We start from the raw sequence: 19,331 nt of genomic DNA on the forward strand, positions 1-19,331 counted from the left end.
CTGTGCTCCCAGCCAGTGGAAAAGCCTGAGAAGGAATGACTGATGCATCTTGTTTTCATACAGGCACAATAGCTTCGGCCACAGTGGTTTTTCAATGTGCTGTTTCTTGTGGTGCATCTACTTCCTTCTGCCTTTCACAGCCCACCTGCAGGACTTGGCTCTAACAGATTGCCCTGCTGAGGCCTGAAGAAACCTGTGGTTATTCTGTGAATCCCGTGGGGCAATATGAGAATTCCTGAGCTGGCACAGACAAGGAAGTGCATCTGCTTGGAGAAGTACTGAGTGCATCGAGGCTTCACACAAACTGTCTGTACTGTTGAATGTCTCAGGACCAAAAGGCATGTGCTCTGGAGAGCAGATATTGCAGCTGATTTACTCCAGCCTTCCCTAGGTTTCTGACGTATGTCTGTTTGAAGGCTACTGCTCTGCTGGACCCTGTGCAGTGCTGCCTTTCCTTGGCAATGGAATTTGGCACATGATTGCAGCAGGTTTGGTTTCAGGCTCTTGCCTGACTCGCCTTGCTGGGCAGCTTGTCCTGGTCACTCTCCTGACTGTGAAGATCTGAAGAGACAAAACTTGGAGTGGGAACTGATAGACCTGATCTGTGACACTGGACCTCTACCTGGATCTTCAGTCCAGCCACCGTTCTTCTCTGGAGAGTCTTGCAGCTGCAGGCACAGAAGAGCTGAGTAGGAGAGGCCTGTGGTGCAACACCAGCTTGCACAATCCCTGGTTACTAGGATGTCTGTTTCTGTGAATTTCTCTTAACCTGAGAACTGCTAAGAGGAATGATGCCTCTGCCTGTAAAAATCAAGCTCTTAAGGCAATCTTCCTGATTTCTTTCCTGCTTGTTGTGTAGAAATCTCGTTCCTCCCCCCTTCAGGTTCTGCAATGTGTGCTCTCTGAGCGGTGGCACAGAACTCACGGGAGCTTGAACTTCAGCTGTAGCACTTGTCTCAGCAGCTGTGCTTTGAGGGGCTTCATTCAGATACTGCCTGCTCTTTCTGAGCTGTTCTGAAGTTGAGCATAGGTCCTGTTGCCTGACCTGCTCACAGTCGTTGTCTCTGGGGCAGTGTCTGCTCAGCTGTCACCTCAGATGTTTAGCCCTGCAGGGATGGGGGGCTCCTGGAGGAACCCTGCTGCCATACCTGCCTGAACTGTGTCTCTACTGTAATTTTAAAATGCCTTGAAATATGTGTTTGGAGAAGGGGCAGGCTGCAGCTTGCCTTGTCCATGCAAGTGGTGCTTTGGAGTGTGCCCCTTCTTTCTGGGCAGGAGCAAGTGCATCGTTGTGGATTTCTGCTCCAGGGTTAGTGCTTCTAGCCTGAGAAGCCTGGAGGAACTTCAGGGCCCTTCTTGGCTTGCAAGGACACTTCAAAAGGGGGTAAAATCACTTCTGCTGTTTGAGCAGTACAGGTGGTGCACTGCTGGTGGCATGAAGCTTTGTGCTGAGACTCCCATAAGAACAAGGGATGTCCAGTTTTTAAACATACCAAATATTGAATGTACATCTGAAAATTAAATACACAAAAAAGATCCAGCACATACAGTATTTTCTAGCAAATGTTGGTACATCTTAAATCCAAATGACTAGTGTACCATGGTGTTCTGTAGGATGTGTGTGTGTTTGGTGCAGTGATCTCCTAGAGTTCACTGTAGACACCTGCTGTTGTCCACAGAGTCACCTTTGTAAATTCTCTCCTGTCTGAAGGGTGCCAACAAAATGCCTGTGTCTCCTGTGGGATAGCAGAAACACTGGGAGTAAGGGATAGTGCCATGAGGTTGCTCAAGATAGAAAGTAATAAGTATCTTCTGTTCCATTTTTATCTGCCCATAAATGACTTTTTTGTGGTTTGTTGGTTTGTTTTTTAAGCCATGGAGGGACAATTAAAAGCATCATCCTGGCTGCTGCTTGACAACATTTTCTTTTAATTCTGGCAGATTCCAGTTCATGCCAAGTCAGCACTGAGCTTTGGTTTAAGGCACTGGGAGGAAATTTGCTGAGGCCCATGTGTCCATTGCTCTGCAGGCAGGAGTCCTTTGCCTATTTGCCCAAGGACACATACGTGCCATGTCCTCTGGAAAGCTACCAGCAGTGTCACTGTGGGGAGCAGCTTAGGATCAGTGCATGTGAGAACTCTTTCGGTCATCCCCTCTGCTCCCAGGACCTTCATCACCTCAGAGTGAACTTACCTGTGAATAGCTCAAAACTCAGGGTCTGTTCTGCAAAGCAGCTCTGGCTGCAAAGGAGCATTGCAGAGGAGCACAAGTGGCCACGGGCAGCAGTGTCCTTGCCCCAGGGCCCAGGGCAGGCTGTGCTGGCTGAGCAGGGGCACAGCCCCTCCCCTCACTCACCCCGTGGGTCTGAGGGGTCCTGAGCCCCCCAGGCTGGATCTGGTGCGTGTGAGCATTGCAGGGGCAGCCGAGCTGGGAGGGCTGGAGCACACCCCCTGGGAGGAGAAGCTGAGGGAGTGGGAGGGTACAGAGAGATGGAGACAGACTGTCTGCCAAGGTGAGCAGTGGCAGGACATGAACCCACCGACCCGAGCTGCAGCAGGGGAAGCTCCAGGTCAGGAGGAGGATCATGTTTTTCACCTTAACTCTGCCAGATGTTGGAGTGGGGGGCAGAGAGGTGATGAAATCTCCTTTCTTGGAGGTACTGAACTCTTGACTGGACAAACCTGAACAAGCTGATCTGAGCTGGCCCTGCTGGTGTGTTGGGAAAGAAGCCTCCAGAGGTTCCTTTGGGCCAAAATCATGCTATGGTGCTGGTGCTGCCTTTCAGAATCCAGAGCTGCCTGCAATACAGGCAGGATCTCGTTAACAGTAGTAACAGTTGCACTGCTCCAGTTAAATACTAATAGGCAGTATGTCACGTTTTTTGCCTTGGCAGACAAGGTAGGACAAGATCAACCTGCTGGTTTCTGGAAGCCTTTTGTGTATGGGAGTGATGTTGGGTTTAGCAGTTGGTATTCTCAGGACAGAATGCTGCATCAAGGTGCTTTAGCAGAGAATTTATAGCCAGTCAGTGCTGCTTTGTCTAGACCATAATAAGGTTTTGCCTCACTTGCAATTGCTTTCCTCAGTCAAAAGAATCTTGTTTCAAGTGCCCCATGTTCCCTAAATACCACACGAAGTCAGACCACTCAGCAGAACACTGTGCCTTGGAGCAGCAAACACCAGCAGCTGCCAAAGCCACAGCACTGGGTTGTCCCCTGTGCATGAGGCTGTGTCTGTGCCATGTTCCTCACCCTTCCTGCTGTCCGGGCATGTGGTGCTTTGAGAGGTGGTTCATGGAATGGCTGGACCTGCTCTGACCCAGTGGGTGTGAAATCCCATCTGAGCAGTAGCTTAGGAAAGAGCTCTCTTGTCACATTGCTTTTCTTACCCCTTGGCAGAGTGATGAATCCCCATGCACTGACCAGGCAGTCCTTTCTTCTTCTTGGTGTCCTACAGAAAAAGGAGCTTTCCAAAGACAAAGGGCAGAAGAGCAGAGAAGTGAAGCCCTATGCCATGAACATCAGTGATTTGGCATCCTGGCTTTCCTGACACAAGTACGGAGATTTGCTGACTGAGGGGTGTCAAAGTGCTTATCCTAGGTCAGGGCAAGAAATCCAAGTGGAAGTAACCCCCTGGATGGAGTTAGGAGCTTTCCTGGTGTTGAGTTCTGGGCTCCCTGCTGTGCATTTGGCACTACCACATTTAGGATGGGCAGTTCTGCCTCCCCGTGCTCCCTAGCATCACTTTTTCCCGAGGTTGCCTGCGGCGTGGCCAGCTCATTCCTCACCCTTTGACTAACCCTGCTTTTCTGCGCTGCTTGCGGTGGAGATGTGATACTAACACCTTCCATGCCTTTCCAGGGTCACAATGCACCGGCCTGTTTAGCACCACTGTGCTGGGAGGCTCCTCCAGTGCCCCCAACCTCCAGGACTACGCTCGCAGCCATGGCAAAAAGTTTGCCAGCAGCCTGACGCACAAAGACGGTATGTGTGTTCCCTGTGCAGCAGGTGGCCGTTGGTGTCTCAGCGTGCACTGAGACAAAGACTCAGACTGCTGAGCAGGGTGACAGTTAAATGTGCATGTTCATCACATCTGCAGTCATGCATTTCATGACATCCCAGGAAGTCGTGGGCCTTGCTGGGGCAGGGCAGGAGCTGATGTTGTGCGAGGAGTTTGGTGCTGGCGTGCGGTCTGGTCTGGGGTCTGGTTTTGTGCTGACATTCTAACACTACTTGCTGTCGTGGAGGAGGAGTTACTGGTCTGAATATTAAATCATAATGAACCCTAGCACTGGTGGATTGCCAGGTGGGGGCATGACTAAGGCAGTAATTTGGGGCCTTTGGGGAAAACAGGAGGTTAGTTTGTTTGGGTTTTTGTCCAGTTTTTAGGCCTAGGAAGCCCAGGAGGGAAGATGCCCTCCAGTCCTCAGACCTGTTGGGACCTGATGAGTGCTGCTGAACGAGATCAGCACACTGGCTCCCTGCTGCTGTTCCTGGTGTTACGGGGAACGTGTGTTGCTCCCCACCTCCCCTTTCCCACAGCAGGCTGTGAGGGCCGAGATGGAGCCCAGCAGAGCCCAGACCCTGCTGCACCAGGCTGAGCTGCTCCTGGGACCCGGGTGAGCTCGGGCTGTTTGCTGCAGGACGGGCTGTCAGAGCCAGGGGAGCCCCTGGAGAGGCCAGCGGGGGCTCCGGCTGCTCCTTCCGCAGCTCTGCGGGCAGCGCCACAGGCTGCAGCCGCTCCCAGCCGGGCCCCTGAGCCCTGCTGCAGGTCCCTGCCGGCCCAGATGCAGCTGCACCCTCAGATGCCTGAGGCAGGCTTCTTCAACCGGTGTGTGACTACAGCCCGGAGTTGTTCGTCTTGGAGTTGCTCTTGTTTTTCCGTGTTTCCTGGCGTGCTGTGCGTGAGGAAGCGGTGAGGGGCTTGGGAAAGTGAGGAGGAAGGTGTTCAGCTTCTGGGGAAGGGAGTTTGGAATGTAAAATAAGTCCTTGATATGCGTGTTCCTGCTTAAATGAGCACCAGTGAAATGCTGAGCAGTGTCATTTGAACCGCCCATCAGCAGAGCTGAGGACAGTGACACAGCAGCTGCAGCAGACTGGTGTCCATTTATATCAAGGCCTTCTTGGTCATCAGGCTGATAGTGTTTAAAACCTTCAGATTCTGGAGCACATCTTTGCATGAACTCTGATCTTTTTTCATGGCTGTGATGCTTCAAAGTTTGGTGCATGGCTTACAGCACTTCATCCAGGACCTGCTCAAGTGGAGCTAAAATGGCACTTATTTCTGAAGTCTTCTCTTCCTGGGGCTGGAAGAGGGCTAAGGAACACTTCAGGGGAAGGTTGTGTCCCAGCCTCAGGTTGAGGGTAGATCTGCTGCTGGTGGTGGTTTGAAGCTGGCTTGTCTGAAGGCAGGGACCAGCGAGCTGTGTTGCAGCAGGACTGAACTGAGCAGATGTGCTGTGAAGGCAAGGGGGAGGTGGGGAAGGTGGGTACCAGCTCACTGACTGCAGCTCCAGGACTTGGACACTTCTGTGGGACTGCATGCATAGGGAAGCTTGTCATGCTTTGCTTGTTGAGTTTAAGGGAAGAGACACTGTTTTTAGGGCTGTTTTGCTGCTGAAGGAAATGGCAGCATGTTTGAGAGTTGATTTAAATATATTATGTGGCCAAGTCATTAGGTGCATCTGCTAACCTTGCTGTACAGGGAGGGGTCTACAGACCCTGCTGCCTGGGTAGAAAGGATGCATGAAGCATGGAAGGGAAATAAAAACATTTTTCTAGTGTTTCCTAGAAGTTCCTAAATAGCAGCAAAAGATGTGATTGGCTGGGGCCTTGCGTCAAATCCTTCTTACAGATGGTCTGATCTAGGCTTTTCTTTCCTGTGACAGCTGAGGAATTTCCAGAGTGGGAATAAACTGAAGCTTTCAGCCTCTTTCTTTTTTAAGCATATGGAGACTAATCCATGTCTCTTAAAGCTCATCTGTTTGCACCACATGAGATGCTTAGAGTCTGTCCTTGCACTGTCTTTCCAGTGTGTGATTTCTACAGGGGAACTTGGCCTGGGCTGGGGCACAGCCAGGAGAGGCAGCCCCAGGTGTCCCAGTCTGACAGGTGTATCCCAGAACCTCTTCTGTACTGAAATGCTCTGAGCATCAGAGCTGTAGAGTGTGTCTTCATGGGTCTGCTGTGTGTTCCCTAATTAGTTAGTTGATTTAGCTTTATACTTATAAATAGCTGTGATTAGCTTGCATTAAGAGGATGCTTTCAGCTGCACTTGCCTGTGCCAGGGCTTGTCAGCTCCTCTGCAGAATGCTTGTGGTTTTCCTTGGGCAGAGGGAGCCCCGAGAGCTCTGCTCTGTGGTTCCTGTGTGCTGGGCCGTGCGCAGCGTGGCTGCCTGGGGAGGGCTGGAGGCTGCAGGGCAGGAACCAGCAGCTCCTGGGACTGAGGGAGCGCAGCCCAGGCCTCTGCAGGTCGGGCAGACACGGGCAGGCAGTGCAGGGACAGTGACAGGCAGTGGCAGGCAGTGCAGGGACCTGGGGAGCCGTAGCTGCTGGGGAGCCTGGAGGTCCAGTGGGACCCACAGGCAGGGAGAGCCTGGAGCTGCAGCAGCGCCAGCGGGAGCTCGTCCTGTGGGGTTGAGAGGAAGGTGAACCTGGAAGGGCAGCTGCAAGCAAATGAAGGTCTGGGGATCCTTAGGAGCAGGCTGTTAACTGAGATGATCTGTTTTTATTTCCTCAGAGCTCTTGTCTATGCCAGCCGTAAAACGATTTTCTGTGTCGTTTGCAAAGCATCCGACTAATGGTACGTTTGCTTCCTTGATTTGACGTTCCCTCACACTCTAACCCCATGCTCACCTTCAGTTCTCTCTGCACATACTCTTCTCTCAGCCTTCCCGTGGTTTTTTTTGTGTCTGTGTATCTGGTGTCCAAACACGCTTCACCTTCCCCCATTGTCTCCTCGTGACTAACTGGTTCATTCATCCTGTTACTGCTCAGTGGTTCCTCTGCTGTCCCCCAAGGCATTTGTGTCCCAGGTGAAAAAGCAAGAGCAGTGGCTCTGTGAATGGACTCCTAAAGCAGCCTTTAATTGCACTGCTAACATTTAAGGCCTTCTTTCACACTCCCTTTTCGGGGGTGGGGGTCGGGGGGCAGGATGCCATCGGATGTGGGGGAGGAGGATGTCCATGACATATTCTGTAAGAGCATCAGCAGCTGGGGTCCTCAGCTCTACGTTGCAGATGTGCAGGACCACCATAAGGATAGGCTGAGGATACCTGTGTGTCCCCTGGGAGAGCACAGTCCATGGTTGGAGAGAAGGAGGTGCTACCAGGATTCCCTCTGCACGTGATGTTCCTCAGCACAGGTGTCTTAGGAGTACTGGTAACCTCATGGTTCCTATCTGCAAACTTGTCTGCTAGGGTTGGTTACTCCAAGCCTGGTAACGTTGGTGGGAGTAGGCTCACCTTTCCTGCAGGTGTTTTCCCCAGAACTCTCACTCATCTGCTGTGGTGGACAATGCTGGCTTGGACCTGCTGCCTTCTTGAGGCAGGAGGGGATGGCACCATGTCACCCAGGAGGTGTCCCCTGCTGCACTCCTCGTGCTGCTGGTGGCTGTGAAGAGGCGTGGAACAGAAGGGCTTCTCTTGACTCTTTCTGCTTGTACTGCTGCTAACCTGACTCCAGCAGGCCTTTCCAGGTCACAGACCTTGGCTCTGTGGTAGCAGATGCCTTGAAATAGTGATTATTATCCGAGTCTTACACAGAAACTTCTGAAAAAGTTTGTTTCACAGCACCACTCCTACCTCATGGCTCTTTGTTGAGACAAGTTAGAACCAGAGCAGATTCCTGAAAGGTGTCGGGCTGCATATCTCTGTGATTAAGGCTGGTTCTTCTGTCTTGTTGCTTAGTAAATGTGAAGAAATTCTGCTTTGTGATCTGTAAGATGACAGAAGTCCAGAAGGCTGTTACAAAGACCAAAGACTTGGGAAAGATGAAATGGGAAGGGGCAGCTAAACGGGGCTTTATTGTTTCATATATCTGAAGGGAACCTATTTGCTGTGTTTGCTTGGTTTTGTTTTTCCCAGAGTGGCCAGCTGCTCAATTTGTATGTCTGGAAACCATTTGAGCTCCCGTGGTGTATGTCAGCAGGATGTGTTGTTCTATCTTGCCAGCAAAACTTGTACCAAGCATCAGTCTTTCCAGGGTCACACCGTAAAGCAACTGCCCCTGCCCCAAATTACAATAAAATGAAACAGGGCATCAGATTTTTCCAATAACCCAATTAATATTTCTAATAGGAAAATGCCCCTTTATCAAGAAAACAAAGACAGGGGTCCAGCAGGTGTGAGCTTGAAGTTAGGCACGTTTGGTGTAGGCTTGGCACTGGTTTTAGCAGGAATGATGTTTAGCCACATGAACCAGTCACCTGAGGATGCACAAGCTCTTCACAGCTTTGAGTCTGGATTTTGTTTCTGAAGAGCTGTGTGGTGACAATGGGATGGGTGAACCAGAGCGGTGGCCAAGCACAGATGCTCTAGGCCCTGATCTCCTTTGAGTCTTGGGAGCATCACACAAGTCCCAAGGCTGTATTCATGGAGGAGAAGACATGCCTGCGTGCTGGTGTCATGTCTGCCACACAAGGATGCTACAGAAGACTGCACAGGGCTGTTCTGAGAGTCTATAGAGGGGAGGCCAGCACTCCTGTGTCCCCTCTGCTCTTCCACACTCCAGGCACTGTGCTCTCAGGCAAACCCTGCTGTACCCAGTGTCCCTTTCAGCTGCTGCTCATTAGATGCCGGGTCGTTTGCTGTGTCCCGTGTGCTGAGGTGGCTGCTTTGGATGCAGGACCTCAATGCTCTGTGGGCAGTCTGGATTTCTTGTCTCTGTGGTGGGCCTGACCTTATCAAGCCCAACCTGAACTGTGCTGGACTTGGAATGTGTCCTGAGGCTTACGTGCTTGTCAGGCTTCTGCTTATGAAGATGAGAGGTGGCTCTGGGGCTGCCCCTGCGCTGCAGCTGCTCCCGCCTGCCGGGCACCGGGCTCTGTAGGTCAGGGTGGTCCTGCCCTGCTTGCCTGGGAGGGGTGGGCTGCAGCCTCTGCTGAGGGTCTCTCCCAGCCAGCGCCATCCCCACAGCTCCAGTTTCTGTCCCCAGCTGCTCTGCCCCTCTCCTCTCACTCTCTGGCCCCCTCTCCTCCAGATGTGTTTGAGCACCACCACGTTGCCCAGTTGCTGCGCCGTTTTTCCTGTGACCGCGCCACCAGCCGGAACATCTCCCTGGATGCCACCCTAGCCCATCACCTCCAGCACTGCTCCTACCACCTGCGCCTCTTCAGGAGCTGGCTGATCTCAGGGCAGGATGACTTGGAGTGTCTTTACGGTACTGCACGCTGCAGCTGCCTTGGGGCCCTGCTCTTGTAGCTGAGCAGTGACCACAGTCTGCTTGAGAATGCACAGTGTGCTTTGCTCCTGCAGGAAAAGCCTCCCCTGCATCCCCAGGAGCTCGGGCTGCTGCAGCAAGTGTGTGGGCTGTGGAACCTGTGCTCGTGGAGCCGGAGGCGTCGCCTTTCCACGTGGAGCTGGTGCTCTCTGTGTGCCTCTAACCGTGCTCCTTCCATCCTTGGCAGTTGTTCGTTGCCTCCCTCCTCTAGCCAGGACGAGCCCTTAGGCTTCCTCTTGGTCAGGTGCTGAGCTCCTGCCGGGGTGATGCTCTGCTGACCCCACAGCCCTCTCAGGTCGTGGTGGGGTGTCCCCACTGCTCAGAGAGGAACCACGGTGAATAGTGAGAGTAAGGGAAGAAAGCAGATCAAGGAGTTGCAGCAGCTATCACATGCAGAGTGAACTTGCTGTGGAAATTCTGGGGAAGTGAGTGCTTGTGGGAATGTGCTGTTCCCAGAGCCCGGGTGAAGACAGGGCAGAGCCTGAGCTTCTGTGGCTGCGCTGCATGGCACCTGTGCTGGGAAGGGGCATCCACTGCACTGCTGCACCTGGATGTTGTGAATCAAACCTTGCTGCTCTCTGGTGTCTGCCCACCTCTGGCACAGATGGGAGGTCTGGTGCATTGAGGTCCCAGAGCTGCTGGGAGCAGTGGAAAGGAGCTGAGGGGCAGCTGGCTGGGGCTGCTGCTGCTGTTGGCACCAGAACACCTGCTGGCTGCTTGTGTCTTGCTGGGCTGTGTGGTGCATGGAGCCCCGAGGTGGCAGGGGCAGAGGCAGCACAGCTTCTCATGTAGCGAAGCAACAGGATCAAGCATTTTTGGAGCCTGGAGAAGAGAATTTTTCTTGCACAGTCTGTTTTTTCTTGATATGGGCCTTTCTGTCAAGTAGGCAATTTGGAGATGGCAGTTACTTTTCATATATAATTAGGACAAACCTTGGTCTCCTAGGAACAAATACTAAAGAGGAGAAAAATTGCTTTGAGGGAAGAGATGCTGGAACACAGCAGACTGCTCCAGCCAGAGCTGAGCTTTCCCACTGCAGCTCTGGGCCATCTCCTGCGAGCTCAGGCAGGGAGAGGAAATGAGCTCAGGGCTTTGGGCAGCCAAACACTGCAGGTGGTGCTGGGCTCTGCAGCCAGCCCGGGGGTTACGTACCTCAGCATAGCCTTCCCGGGTGGAAATCAGATCTCTGCAGTCAGGGAGTTCTTTGTTGCTGTTTTCTCAGTCCATCAAGCCCAAAGGTAATTAGCTAGTTTGGGATTCCTGCTGGAGTTCTTCTCAGGTCTTCATAGCTGACAGCCCAACTTGCCCCCTTGTCAAACCTCCATACTCCTATCCTCACTGCCTCGGCTTTCAGCTGTACTTCTGTCCACACAAAGAAAACATGAATTAAAATATAGAATCAGGGAGACTGAAAGTGTGCACTCGGCAGAGCTGGAAAGATCAATGGTGAAGCCCCAAAGCAATTTATGTGGGAACCTGTGCTTATCTGTGTAGTCACAGCTGGGAAAAAGAAGCGTGTGAAACAAGTTTGTGGTGTTAATGAATTAGAGTGGTTCTGAAGCCAGAGGTCAGCTGTGAAGAAACAGGGATTGAGCCTGTGGTAGGTAACAAGTGGGCAGTGAAGCAGCAGGTCATGTTCAGTGCAAATTAATTTAAATTACAAGGGGACACAGCCCCACATTCATATATAAAATACTGGGCTCTGATCTGGCCATCACCACTTGGGATGATGTGGAAAAGGGAGAAATTTGCAGCCTGGGAAAGATGTTTGTGATAGGAGTTGGATGACCTGGAGAGGGCTGGCAGGGATCTGCAGTTCAGTGCCTGTTCCTGTGCAGGAGCCAGGAGGGATTCAGTGGAGTGAGCAGAAGCAGCTTCAGACAGAAGAGATCTTTTCCATGCAGTGAAACTCCTCAGCATGGTACATGGGGGTGTATGGAGCTGAACTGAGCTCAGGGGGAGACTGAACAGTACAGAGTATCAGGTTCAGAGCAGTTGTGAGCTGCAGGTTGCTGGAGTTTGGGGAATTACTTGGGGGAAAAAATCACTACCTGCTGTCTAGTCTCAGCCACTTCTGGCACTGTGGGTAGAGAGGTGCTGAACCAGGGCAGGACCTTCAGGCTGACTGTACAGGCTTAAACTTAAAAGGCTGGTTAGTAAAAATCCTGGTTCATGTACATATCGTGTATGTGTGTCTAAACACGTACCAAACACACATGTGACATTGGAGTTCTCCCCACAGCACAAGGCTGGACTGACCAAGCATGTGGGAGAGGAACCTGCTGAGTGAGCTTTCTCTCCATGATTTTCAGTGTCTGTGCTGAAACTGGGCAGGTGCTTCTTTACTCCAGAAGAGCTGGCATGCAGACCTCTGGAGTACAGGCATTTTGGGGATGTGCCAGGTGCTGTTGGTTTCAGGGTCTCCATTAGAAAGGCTCAGGCACCCTTTCCTCTCCAATGCAGAGATCACAGCTGGAGAGCTGGGTAGTAACTTGGCAACATCTGCCAATCAAATGGTGTGTAGTAACGTTCAGAACTCGGGCAAAAATAGAATCCTCAAAAAGGATTCCTTTGGACCAGAAAGACTTCACACCTGAGTCTTTCTTGGCCTCTGTCTTTGCTGGCTGGCAGCAGTTTGGCTGCTTTCTGCTTGCCAGCCTGCTGCAGCAGCAGGTGTGTGCTCCCTTTTAACGAGCCTGCCCTGCTGGTGGAGAAGCCTGATGTGGGGCCTCAGCTCAGCCTTAATCAAGCTGAGGAACATGCCACTGGGAAGTCTGCTGGTCTCAGGTGATCTGCTGAGTCTGAGGGATAATTACCCAGCACTGGTTCATGCCAGGGGGTACATGTTTTGCCTGTAAACTCACCTACCCCAACTCATACTGCGCAGGAAACTTTCTTCTTGTCTCTCTGGGACGTACATAGAATTTAGGAAACTTTGTGTTACTTTAATTTAAATTAGATCCTTCCTCTTAATGAAACTGTATTGATTTCCTTTCTGTAAGGGGGATGGACCTTCAGCTGTGGGATCAGTGTGCCTGGGAGAGTCAGAACAGGGCTTGTAACCCTCTAGCTGGGTGGTCTTGCCTGCGAGTGGCTCTTCAGGCAGCGCCGCTCCCTGCGGTGTCAGGAGGCGGCTGCACTGTCGGGTCAGGGTGGGGGTTCCCCTGTGGCTGCTCCCCCACATCACACACAGTCTCCTTGGACATTCAAAGTGATACATAACTCTGCAGACGCCTCTGCCTTATGTATCTTAAGGTTTTCCCCATAACCAAATCTTGTTTTCTTTACTCTAACAAATGGTTTATTCCTATTTTACTGAACACAAATGCAGGAGACACAACCATGCTGCACCCCTGGCCTGGAGAAGATGACAGCTGACTTTTGTCTGCCCCCACCACGTGCCTCTCTCTGCAGGGCACGTCTCACTGTGGAGGAGACAGGTTGCCCTCTGCACCCTTAATGCAGCCAGTGTAGACAAACCTGAAAGAAATGAAAAATTAAACTTTTTCCTCTGGGCTTTTGTTTGGTGCAAAATAGACACAAATCTGTCTTAATTTCTCATGCCTTTTTGTGCATCACAGCCTCCTGCCCTGCAGGCCCCAGGAAAGGAGCTTCAGGGCCAGCAGAGGCTGAGAGGTCAGCCCTGGGTGGCAGTCAGGCTGGGAAGGTTCCTGTGGTCTGCACTCATGCTTTGTTTTTGTTCAAGACAGGTCTTTGCTAACTGTGTGCTGCAGAAGTGGCACGGGCTGCTGCAGCAGTGCACGTGAGGGGTAACTGCTGCTCTGCTCTGCTATGGGAGCACAAAGGGGCTGGTGTTGGCCTCCCCAGCAGCCAAGCAGGACAAGGGAGGTGTGGAGGGAGGTGGGCTGCCACATATGAATGAGAGGGGTCCCCTGAACACAGCAGTGCTTCACCTTGAGCAAGGAAGCCTCTGCCTTGTTCTCTGCCCATCCGGGAGTGGTGCTGGGCAGGCGGGTGGGCTTAGGGGGATCATTTCCCCTCAGCAGCACTGCCAGTTTTCTGTGTGCCCTTTAACACTGGACCTTTCATTTCCTCTATTAGAGGAGTGCTCAAGCACTCAGATCCCCATCAGTGCCTCCATTGTATCTTGTAACTACCTTGTTTGCCCTATGTTGTATTCAAGCTAATTCCAGAGGAGTGTGGTATTCTTCTGGTGTCTCATATGCCTTTGTCCTGGCCAAGGACTTGTTATCCTTCGTGTCTTGGGTTGATGCTTGCAGGCCCCTTGTGGCATTGGCAGCCTCTCTGGACTGTCAGGAGGGTTTTCTCTCGGGCAGCAGGGAATGTCTGCACAGCACTGCAACCCAGGGGGATCTGGTCTGCAGCCCCCTCATGCTGCATGTGGATTCACTCTAAATACCATCTGCTGGCTCATGCTCCTCACATCTTGCAGAATTGGGTTAGGTGAGCAGATTGGAGCAGGGACTGTCCTGGAGGTGATTGAACAGTGACTACATTTAGCAGATGTTTTAGGTCTCAGGTGCTGTCAAGCAGCAGGGATCAGCTTTAGCTTGTCAGTGTGCTGGGCAGCAGTCCTGACACAGGAGTGCACCCAGAGCTGTTGTACTTCTTGGATTTCAGAGTAATTTTGCTCCTCTGTAGGAACAAACCCAATTCCTTTCCAAGGTCTTTTTGAGCTCCTTAAGGGAACTAGGGAGTCACAGAAAGGGCAGCCTAAGCTTAAGAAGTTTAGAGGCTTTTAAACTCAAGAGGTGCAGAGCAGGAGGAGGCCTCATGCCCATATGCCCCCAGACTAATTTGTTTCTTCTTTGCTCGTGTGACAGTTCCAGGTTGGCTTGGTGGCCAAGGCCTTGCCAGGAAACCTGGATGAAGAGGAAGGTGCTTTGCCATAATACCCTGCTGGCCTGAGCAAAGGATTTATTGCAAATGGTTGTGATGCAGCTTAGCTCTGAGCAAATGTCTGTGAAATGTTGAGATACCTACTTCTACTAATTCTGGGTTTGCTGGCAGTGAGCTCCTGTTAAGAGGACAAATAATTGAAGCTGTTTCCCAGCCCTTCTGAGCCAGGCACCCTGGGCAGGCCCTGCTGCTCTCTGTGCCTGTAGCCCCATGTCCTGCCTTGCTGCTGGGGAGGGGGGACTGTGTCCCAGGCTGGGTGTCACTAGTGGTGGGAGTCCTTTCATGGAAATCCTGTTCACCTCACTCAAATTCTGTTTAGCTTCTGTAAAGTGTGGGGCACTGTGCCAAGTTCTCCATCAGAACCCTGTATTTTAGCAGAAGAGTCACAGGCTTTGCAGCAACCACAGCTGCTGCCAGAGATGTTTCCCCCTCTTCCCCTCCTTCTACTTGTGCCTGGACTCTTGCTTTCAGGTCTGTTATGCATGTGGTTGCCTAGTGGTGATTTCCTTGGCCTAGAAGAGGTGACCTTAGGCCTGAGCGTGCCTGTTGTTTGATTCACAGAGTGCCCAGCTCCTTCAGCCCTGAGTGGTCCTACATGGATTTAGGTTGCTGTTTGCTCTATTCATTTTCTGTTTGGGTTCCTTTCCAGGTTTTGAAGGCTGCTCCATGGTTCCCACTATTTATCCTCTGGAGACCCTGCACAACTCCCTCTCTTTGCGACAGGTCAACGAGTTCCTGACGTCTGTGTGCAGGAGCTGCAGCGACCCCCATGTCCCGTCCACTGCAGGTACTGCTGGGGTGGCCTTGTCCGTGGGCAAGCCAGAGCAGAGCTGAGGCAAGGAGACTCTCTGGTCTTTCACAGTATGAGGAGAGATCAGCCTGGGAGGACTGGCAGGCAGCTCAGTCTCTGAAACCTGTTCCAGGGTGTTCTAGCCCGGGCGCTCGCTATGGGACCCAGATCTGAGCCTGGGCCACTGTCTGGAGAGACAAGGAACCAATCAGCTCTGCCTGTGGCTGATAAGCACAGTGACATGGATACAAACTCCAGCTTGGGAAATCTTAGCCTCAGGTTCCCAGGAACTGCAGGACATGCATGGCTCTGAATTTGCTCTGCTTCTGAGCTCTTCCCAGAGTGCCTGCTTCTGGCAGCTGGGCTATGAGCCGTTCCTTTACATCTGTCTAAATACTACTGATCTGTGTGTTTTTTTTCCTAGAAGATTTGTTTGATTCGATGATTGGCAGCCAGATGCCAGGAGACCCCTTCATGTCCCAGCGAATCCTGTCCTCCTCCTCTTTGCCGTTGCGCCAGCGTTCGGATAAGCCCCCGTGGTGTGAGTGCTCCCTCCTGGCTGTGGTGGTGAGAGAGGGGAGTGGAGGGTGCCAAGTGGTGGGAGCCAAGTATTGCTGCTCTGGGTTTCTGTGCTCTGCTTTTGAAGGAACAGAAGCAGGAAGGGGAAAAATAGGTAAAAAGGAACTCAGTCATATGCCCTGTGGAAAAGCTTCCAAAGAAAGATGCAAAAAGGGACTCTCTGTAGTCATGGGGCATCTACTGATGGGTGGATGCTGTCTCTCCAGACATCCTCTGCCTGGTGCACTAGGACATGGAGGGCCTGAATGCATCTCAGGTTCTGTGTCTCAGTGAGAGATGACCAGCCCAGTGTTGGCATGTGGCAATGCCCTCTGTCCTAAGCAGTACATGCCTCATGCAGAGCTCCCTGTAGGACCCTCCGCTGTTTGGCTCTTCCCTCACTGGCTTTTCTGCAGGTCCTGGGCCTCACTTGTCACAGTCTGCAGAGCTGGTGACTGTTAGTTCCCTTTACAGATCTGACTGGCACTCTGAGGGAAAAGGGTTGGCCAGCAGTTGCACAGCAAGGGCCCTAGGAACACATGTCAAGGTTGCCACTGACAGAGCAGTCCTGCTCTTCTGGCTGTACCCTCCTTGTGCCAGGAGTAGTGTGTGTTTGTGCAGGCAGCACCATCAGGGAACCAATCTGACTGAAAACAGTTGTTTGATCTCCCCCCTTTATTGGATTAGCTGTAATCTAGCTCTTCTCTTGTTTTGCTCATTGTACAATATAAGGCAAGAATAAGCATCAGGGACAGGCAGTATTTCTTCTTCCAGAGTTGGCTCTAGCTCAGCAGTCAGGGACTGTGTGTGACCAGGAGGAGCAAATGTGAAGCCCTGTGTTCTGTAATAATGAAGGAATGAAAGACGCTGCTTTTCAGCTCAAAGTCCAACACCACATGTCACATTTTGCTCTATAATGACAGCAGAATCCACACTTGGCTATATGCCAGCCTGGCACCGTATGACAACATGGAAGTGTGGGGTTTGTGCTTGGGTTTTCATCAGCTGAGCTGCCAGAAACACACCCAAAGAGTAGCTGGAAGCCCCTGCTGGGTTGCGTGGCATGTAGGTGACCCTCACCCATTGGTGTAACTGGGGGACTGGGACAGCTTGGGTCTGCCTGGGCTTTGGGCTGGTAAAATATCAGCTAAACCTTTAAGATTTTTTTGTCCTCTTTGCAGACAGCAGTGGCCCCTCCAGTACGGTCTCCAGTGCAGGCCCGTCCTCCCCCACCTCTGTGGACAATTGTGCTCATTTCAGCTTCACTGAGAAACTTTCCACCAGTCCCCCAAAAAGTGAGGAGCAGCTGACCAGCCAGTTCCCTGAGCAAGGAGAGAAGCAGCCTCCAGGCAGGGGGCTCAACATGGAGGTGGGGGTGTCTGGGTTGTCGGTGGTGGAGCCAAGTGCCCTGGAGTCCCTGCCTTGGAATATGGACCCCGAGCCAGGCAGAGTCCTGGAGCTGTGCAAGAAGGAGCTGGCAGAGGAGGGCTCTAACCCAGGGGAGAAGAGCATGGTGGAGCTGGATGAAGAAGGATCGGCTGGGGCCATGTTAAAGCCAAGTAACAAGGAGAACCCAAAGTGTAGAGCTGGGTCTGATATGAGGCTGGCTAGGGAGGGAGAGAAGCCAGGTGAGGGGTGTACAGGGGAAACGACTGGCCTGAATCAGTCAGGAATGTCGAAGGAGATCTTGGTGCCCCATGAAGAAGAGCTGCTGGGAGAGGTGTTGGACCCAGAGCATGTGGGCAAGGAGCTTCTGGGAGACAGTGCTCTGTCAGGCCAGCTTCTGTCTGGTCACCCATGCCAGGGGCAGCCACTGCCTCCTGAGACAAGCGTGGAGGAGCTGCAGCCACTGTGTCAGGAGGATCAGCAGAATTAGCAGCTCTCTGGCCAGCACACTGAGTGCTCCGAGCCTGGAGCCAGCCCAGCCTCCTGCAGCTGGTTTCCACAGCACAAGCTGTGTCTCCAGGCCACAGGACTCTGGGGTGTGGAAGAGTCTCCTTCACAAGGCAGCTCTTTGCCATTCAGCAAGACCCAACGCCCCATCTGCCTTGTTAAATGAACAACTAATGCAGTCTTGGCACTGGCACAGCACCTCCGTGGAGCAGGACGTGGGGCTGCACTGGTGTCCCAAGGGCTGGATGCTCACTGGGGCAGCACGGAGGATCGGTACAGCCAAGGTTTTTGGGGTGATAAGTCCAAAGGGGAGAGATGCTCCCTTGAGATTTTTTGGCCCATAGCCGTCAGAGAAAGGCTTTCTGGGCCCAAAGGAGTGGGATCTATGATAATCACCAACCTCCTCTCTTCCTTCCTTCTTCCTCTCTCAGTTCCCACCACTGGCCATCAAAAACAGGTCCAGAGAGTCCATGGCAGAAGATTAAGAGAAGCACATTCTGAATGTGTGTGGGAAGGAGAGTAATGAGGGGCTCAGGTTCAAGACTGCCACTTGCAAGAAAACATCTCATTGGCATGGACTTCAGTGTTTTCCTGCTAGGCTGGGACAGGCAGGCAGGAGCCTGTGGATCCAGCCTGAGGGAGGTGGGCAAGGAGGATACACACACGGGTTTGTTTTTTTCTAGTCTCCAAGGGTCAGGCAGGATACAGCTCTGAAGTCTTGGTGACAGAAATTAAAAGAAACTGCTCTTTGAACAAATCAGGATTATTAGAAGCCAATAAGGATAAATATTATATATAAAATGAAAAGTATTTAATACATATTTATGTAAGTGACTTGTGAGCACAAGCCTGAGGGCAAGACTGACACAGGTGTCCCTGCAGCATCCTGAGGGCCAGCCAGGGCTGTGCCTCCTGTATTTATGGACAAGTCTGTGTGCTCGTCTGTAGCTAGGATCTGTGTTCTTGTGAAGCTGTGCCCAAAGATCTCTGCGCTGTGTTGTGACCATGTGTTTTCACAGTAAATCCATGCTGTGGGTCCAGTGTCTGTCTCTGATGCTGCCTCCTGCAGCGGGGTGTGTGTGTGCCAGGCTCAGGTGCCTGGGGCAGCAAGCCCTGCTGGATCCCACTGTCTTGGAAGAGGAATGGTGGCTGAAGCCACAACTGAAGTGAGACCACAGGCGTGGGACTTTTACGAAGGCCAGACACTGCACCACCACAGAGAACTGGTCATACTGGGAAAGAGGTCCTGGCATCCCAGGGCGGTTTGTGGTAGAAGGAAGTTGCTGGGGCAGCATGTTTGGCTTCTTTCACTTGGTCCACAGCTTCTCGTCAGTTCCAGGCACATCCTGCGTACCGTGTTCCCTTCCTCATGCCTGAGTATCCCCAGCTGCCTGTTTGGGTACTCGGGAAAGGTGTTTCTGTGGAAAGGCAGCTGCCATGCAGCTGGCTCGAGCACAGCGCTGTGCTGGGAGGAAACCTGGCCCGTGTCCCACGGGGCTGTGCCAGCGAGCTGGGATGGGGACGTGTGCCAGGGTCTGGGACAGGGACCTGCCTCCCGTGCCAGCTGTTCCCTGCTTTCCTGGCCGCCCGGGCAGCCTGCAGGCCGAGGCTGCGGGCCTGCAGCCACCCTGCCCACGACCGCCAGCTCCCACTTGCTCCCCTGGCCCAGGCCCGTCCCTGTTGTTTGCTGCTGAGCAGCTGAAACAAACTGACTTCCCCGTCAGGGTGGGCTGGAGTTGTGCAGGGGCACAACAGGGACAGGCAGGCCCGGG

The 19,331-nt window shown here is 52.5% G+C and overlaps 1 protein-coding gene across 12 annotated transcripts in view; it reads left to right on the plus strand.

The window, feature by feature from the left end:
- The window catches only part of PPIP5K1 (diphosphoinositol pentakisphosphate kinase 1), a 42,647-nt gene extending 24,048 nt beyond the window's left edge, over positions 1 to 18,599 (plus strand). For 3 of the 12 annotated variants that reach the window (XM_051629034.1, XM_051629033.1, XM_051629036.1), the window contains exons 27-31: positions 3,861 to 3,983; positions 6,739 to 6,801; positions 14,968 to 15,105; positions 15,533 to 15,649; positions 16,848 to 18,599. In XM_051629034.1, coding sequence (XP_051484994.1) covers positions 3,861 to 3,983; positions 6,739 to 6,801; positions 14,968 to 15,105; positions 15,533 to 15,649; positions 16,848 to 17,542 — 1,136 coding nt within the window. In that variant the 3' untranslated portion in view covers positions 17,543 to 18,599. Of the gene's footprint in view, positions 1 to 3,860; positions 3,984 to 6,738; positions 6,802 to 9,197; positions 9,378 to 14,967; positions 15,106 to 15,532; positions 15,650 to 16,847 lie in introns of all 12 variants that reach the window. The other 9 variants (XM_051629045.1, XM_051629035.1, XM_051629040.1 and 6 more) reach the window with 9 other exon arrangements.
- The last annotated feature ends 732 nt before the right edge of the window (positions 18,600 to 19,331 follow it).

This window comes from Apus apus, chromosome 10, assembly GCF_020740795.1.
Source record: "Apus apus isolate bApuApu2 chromosome 10, bApuApu2.pri.cur, whole genome shotgun sequence".
NCBI lineage: Eukaryota > Metazoa > Chordata > Aves > Apodiformes > Apodidae > Apus > Apus apus.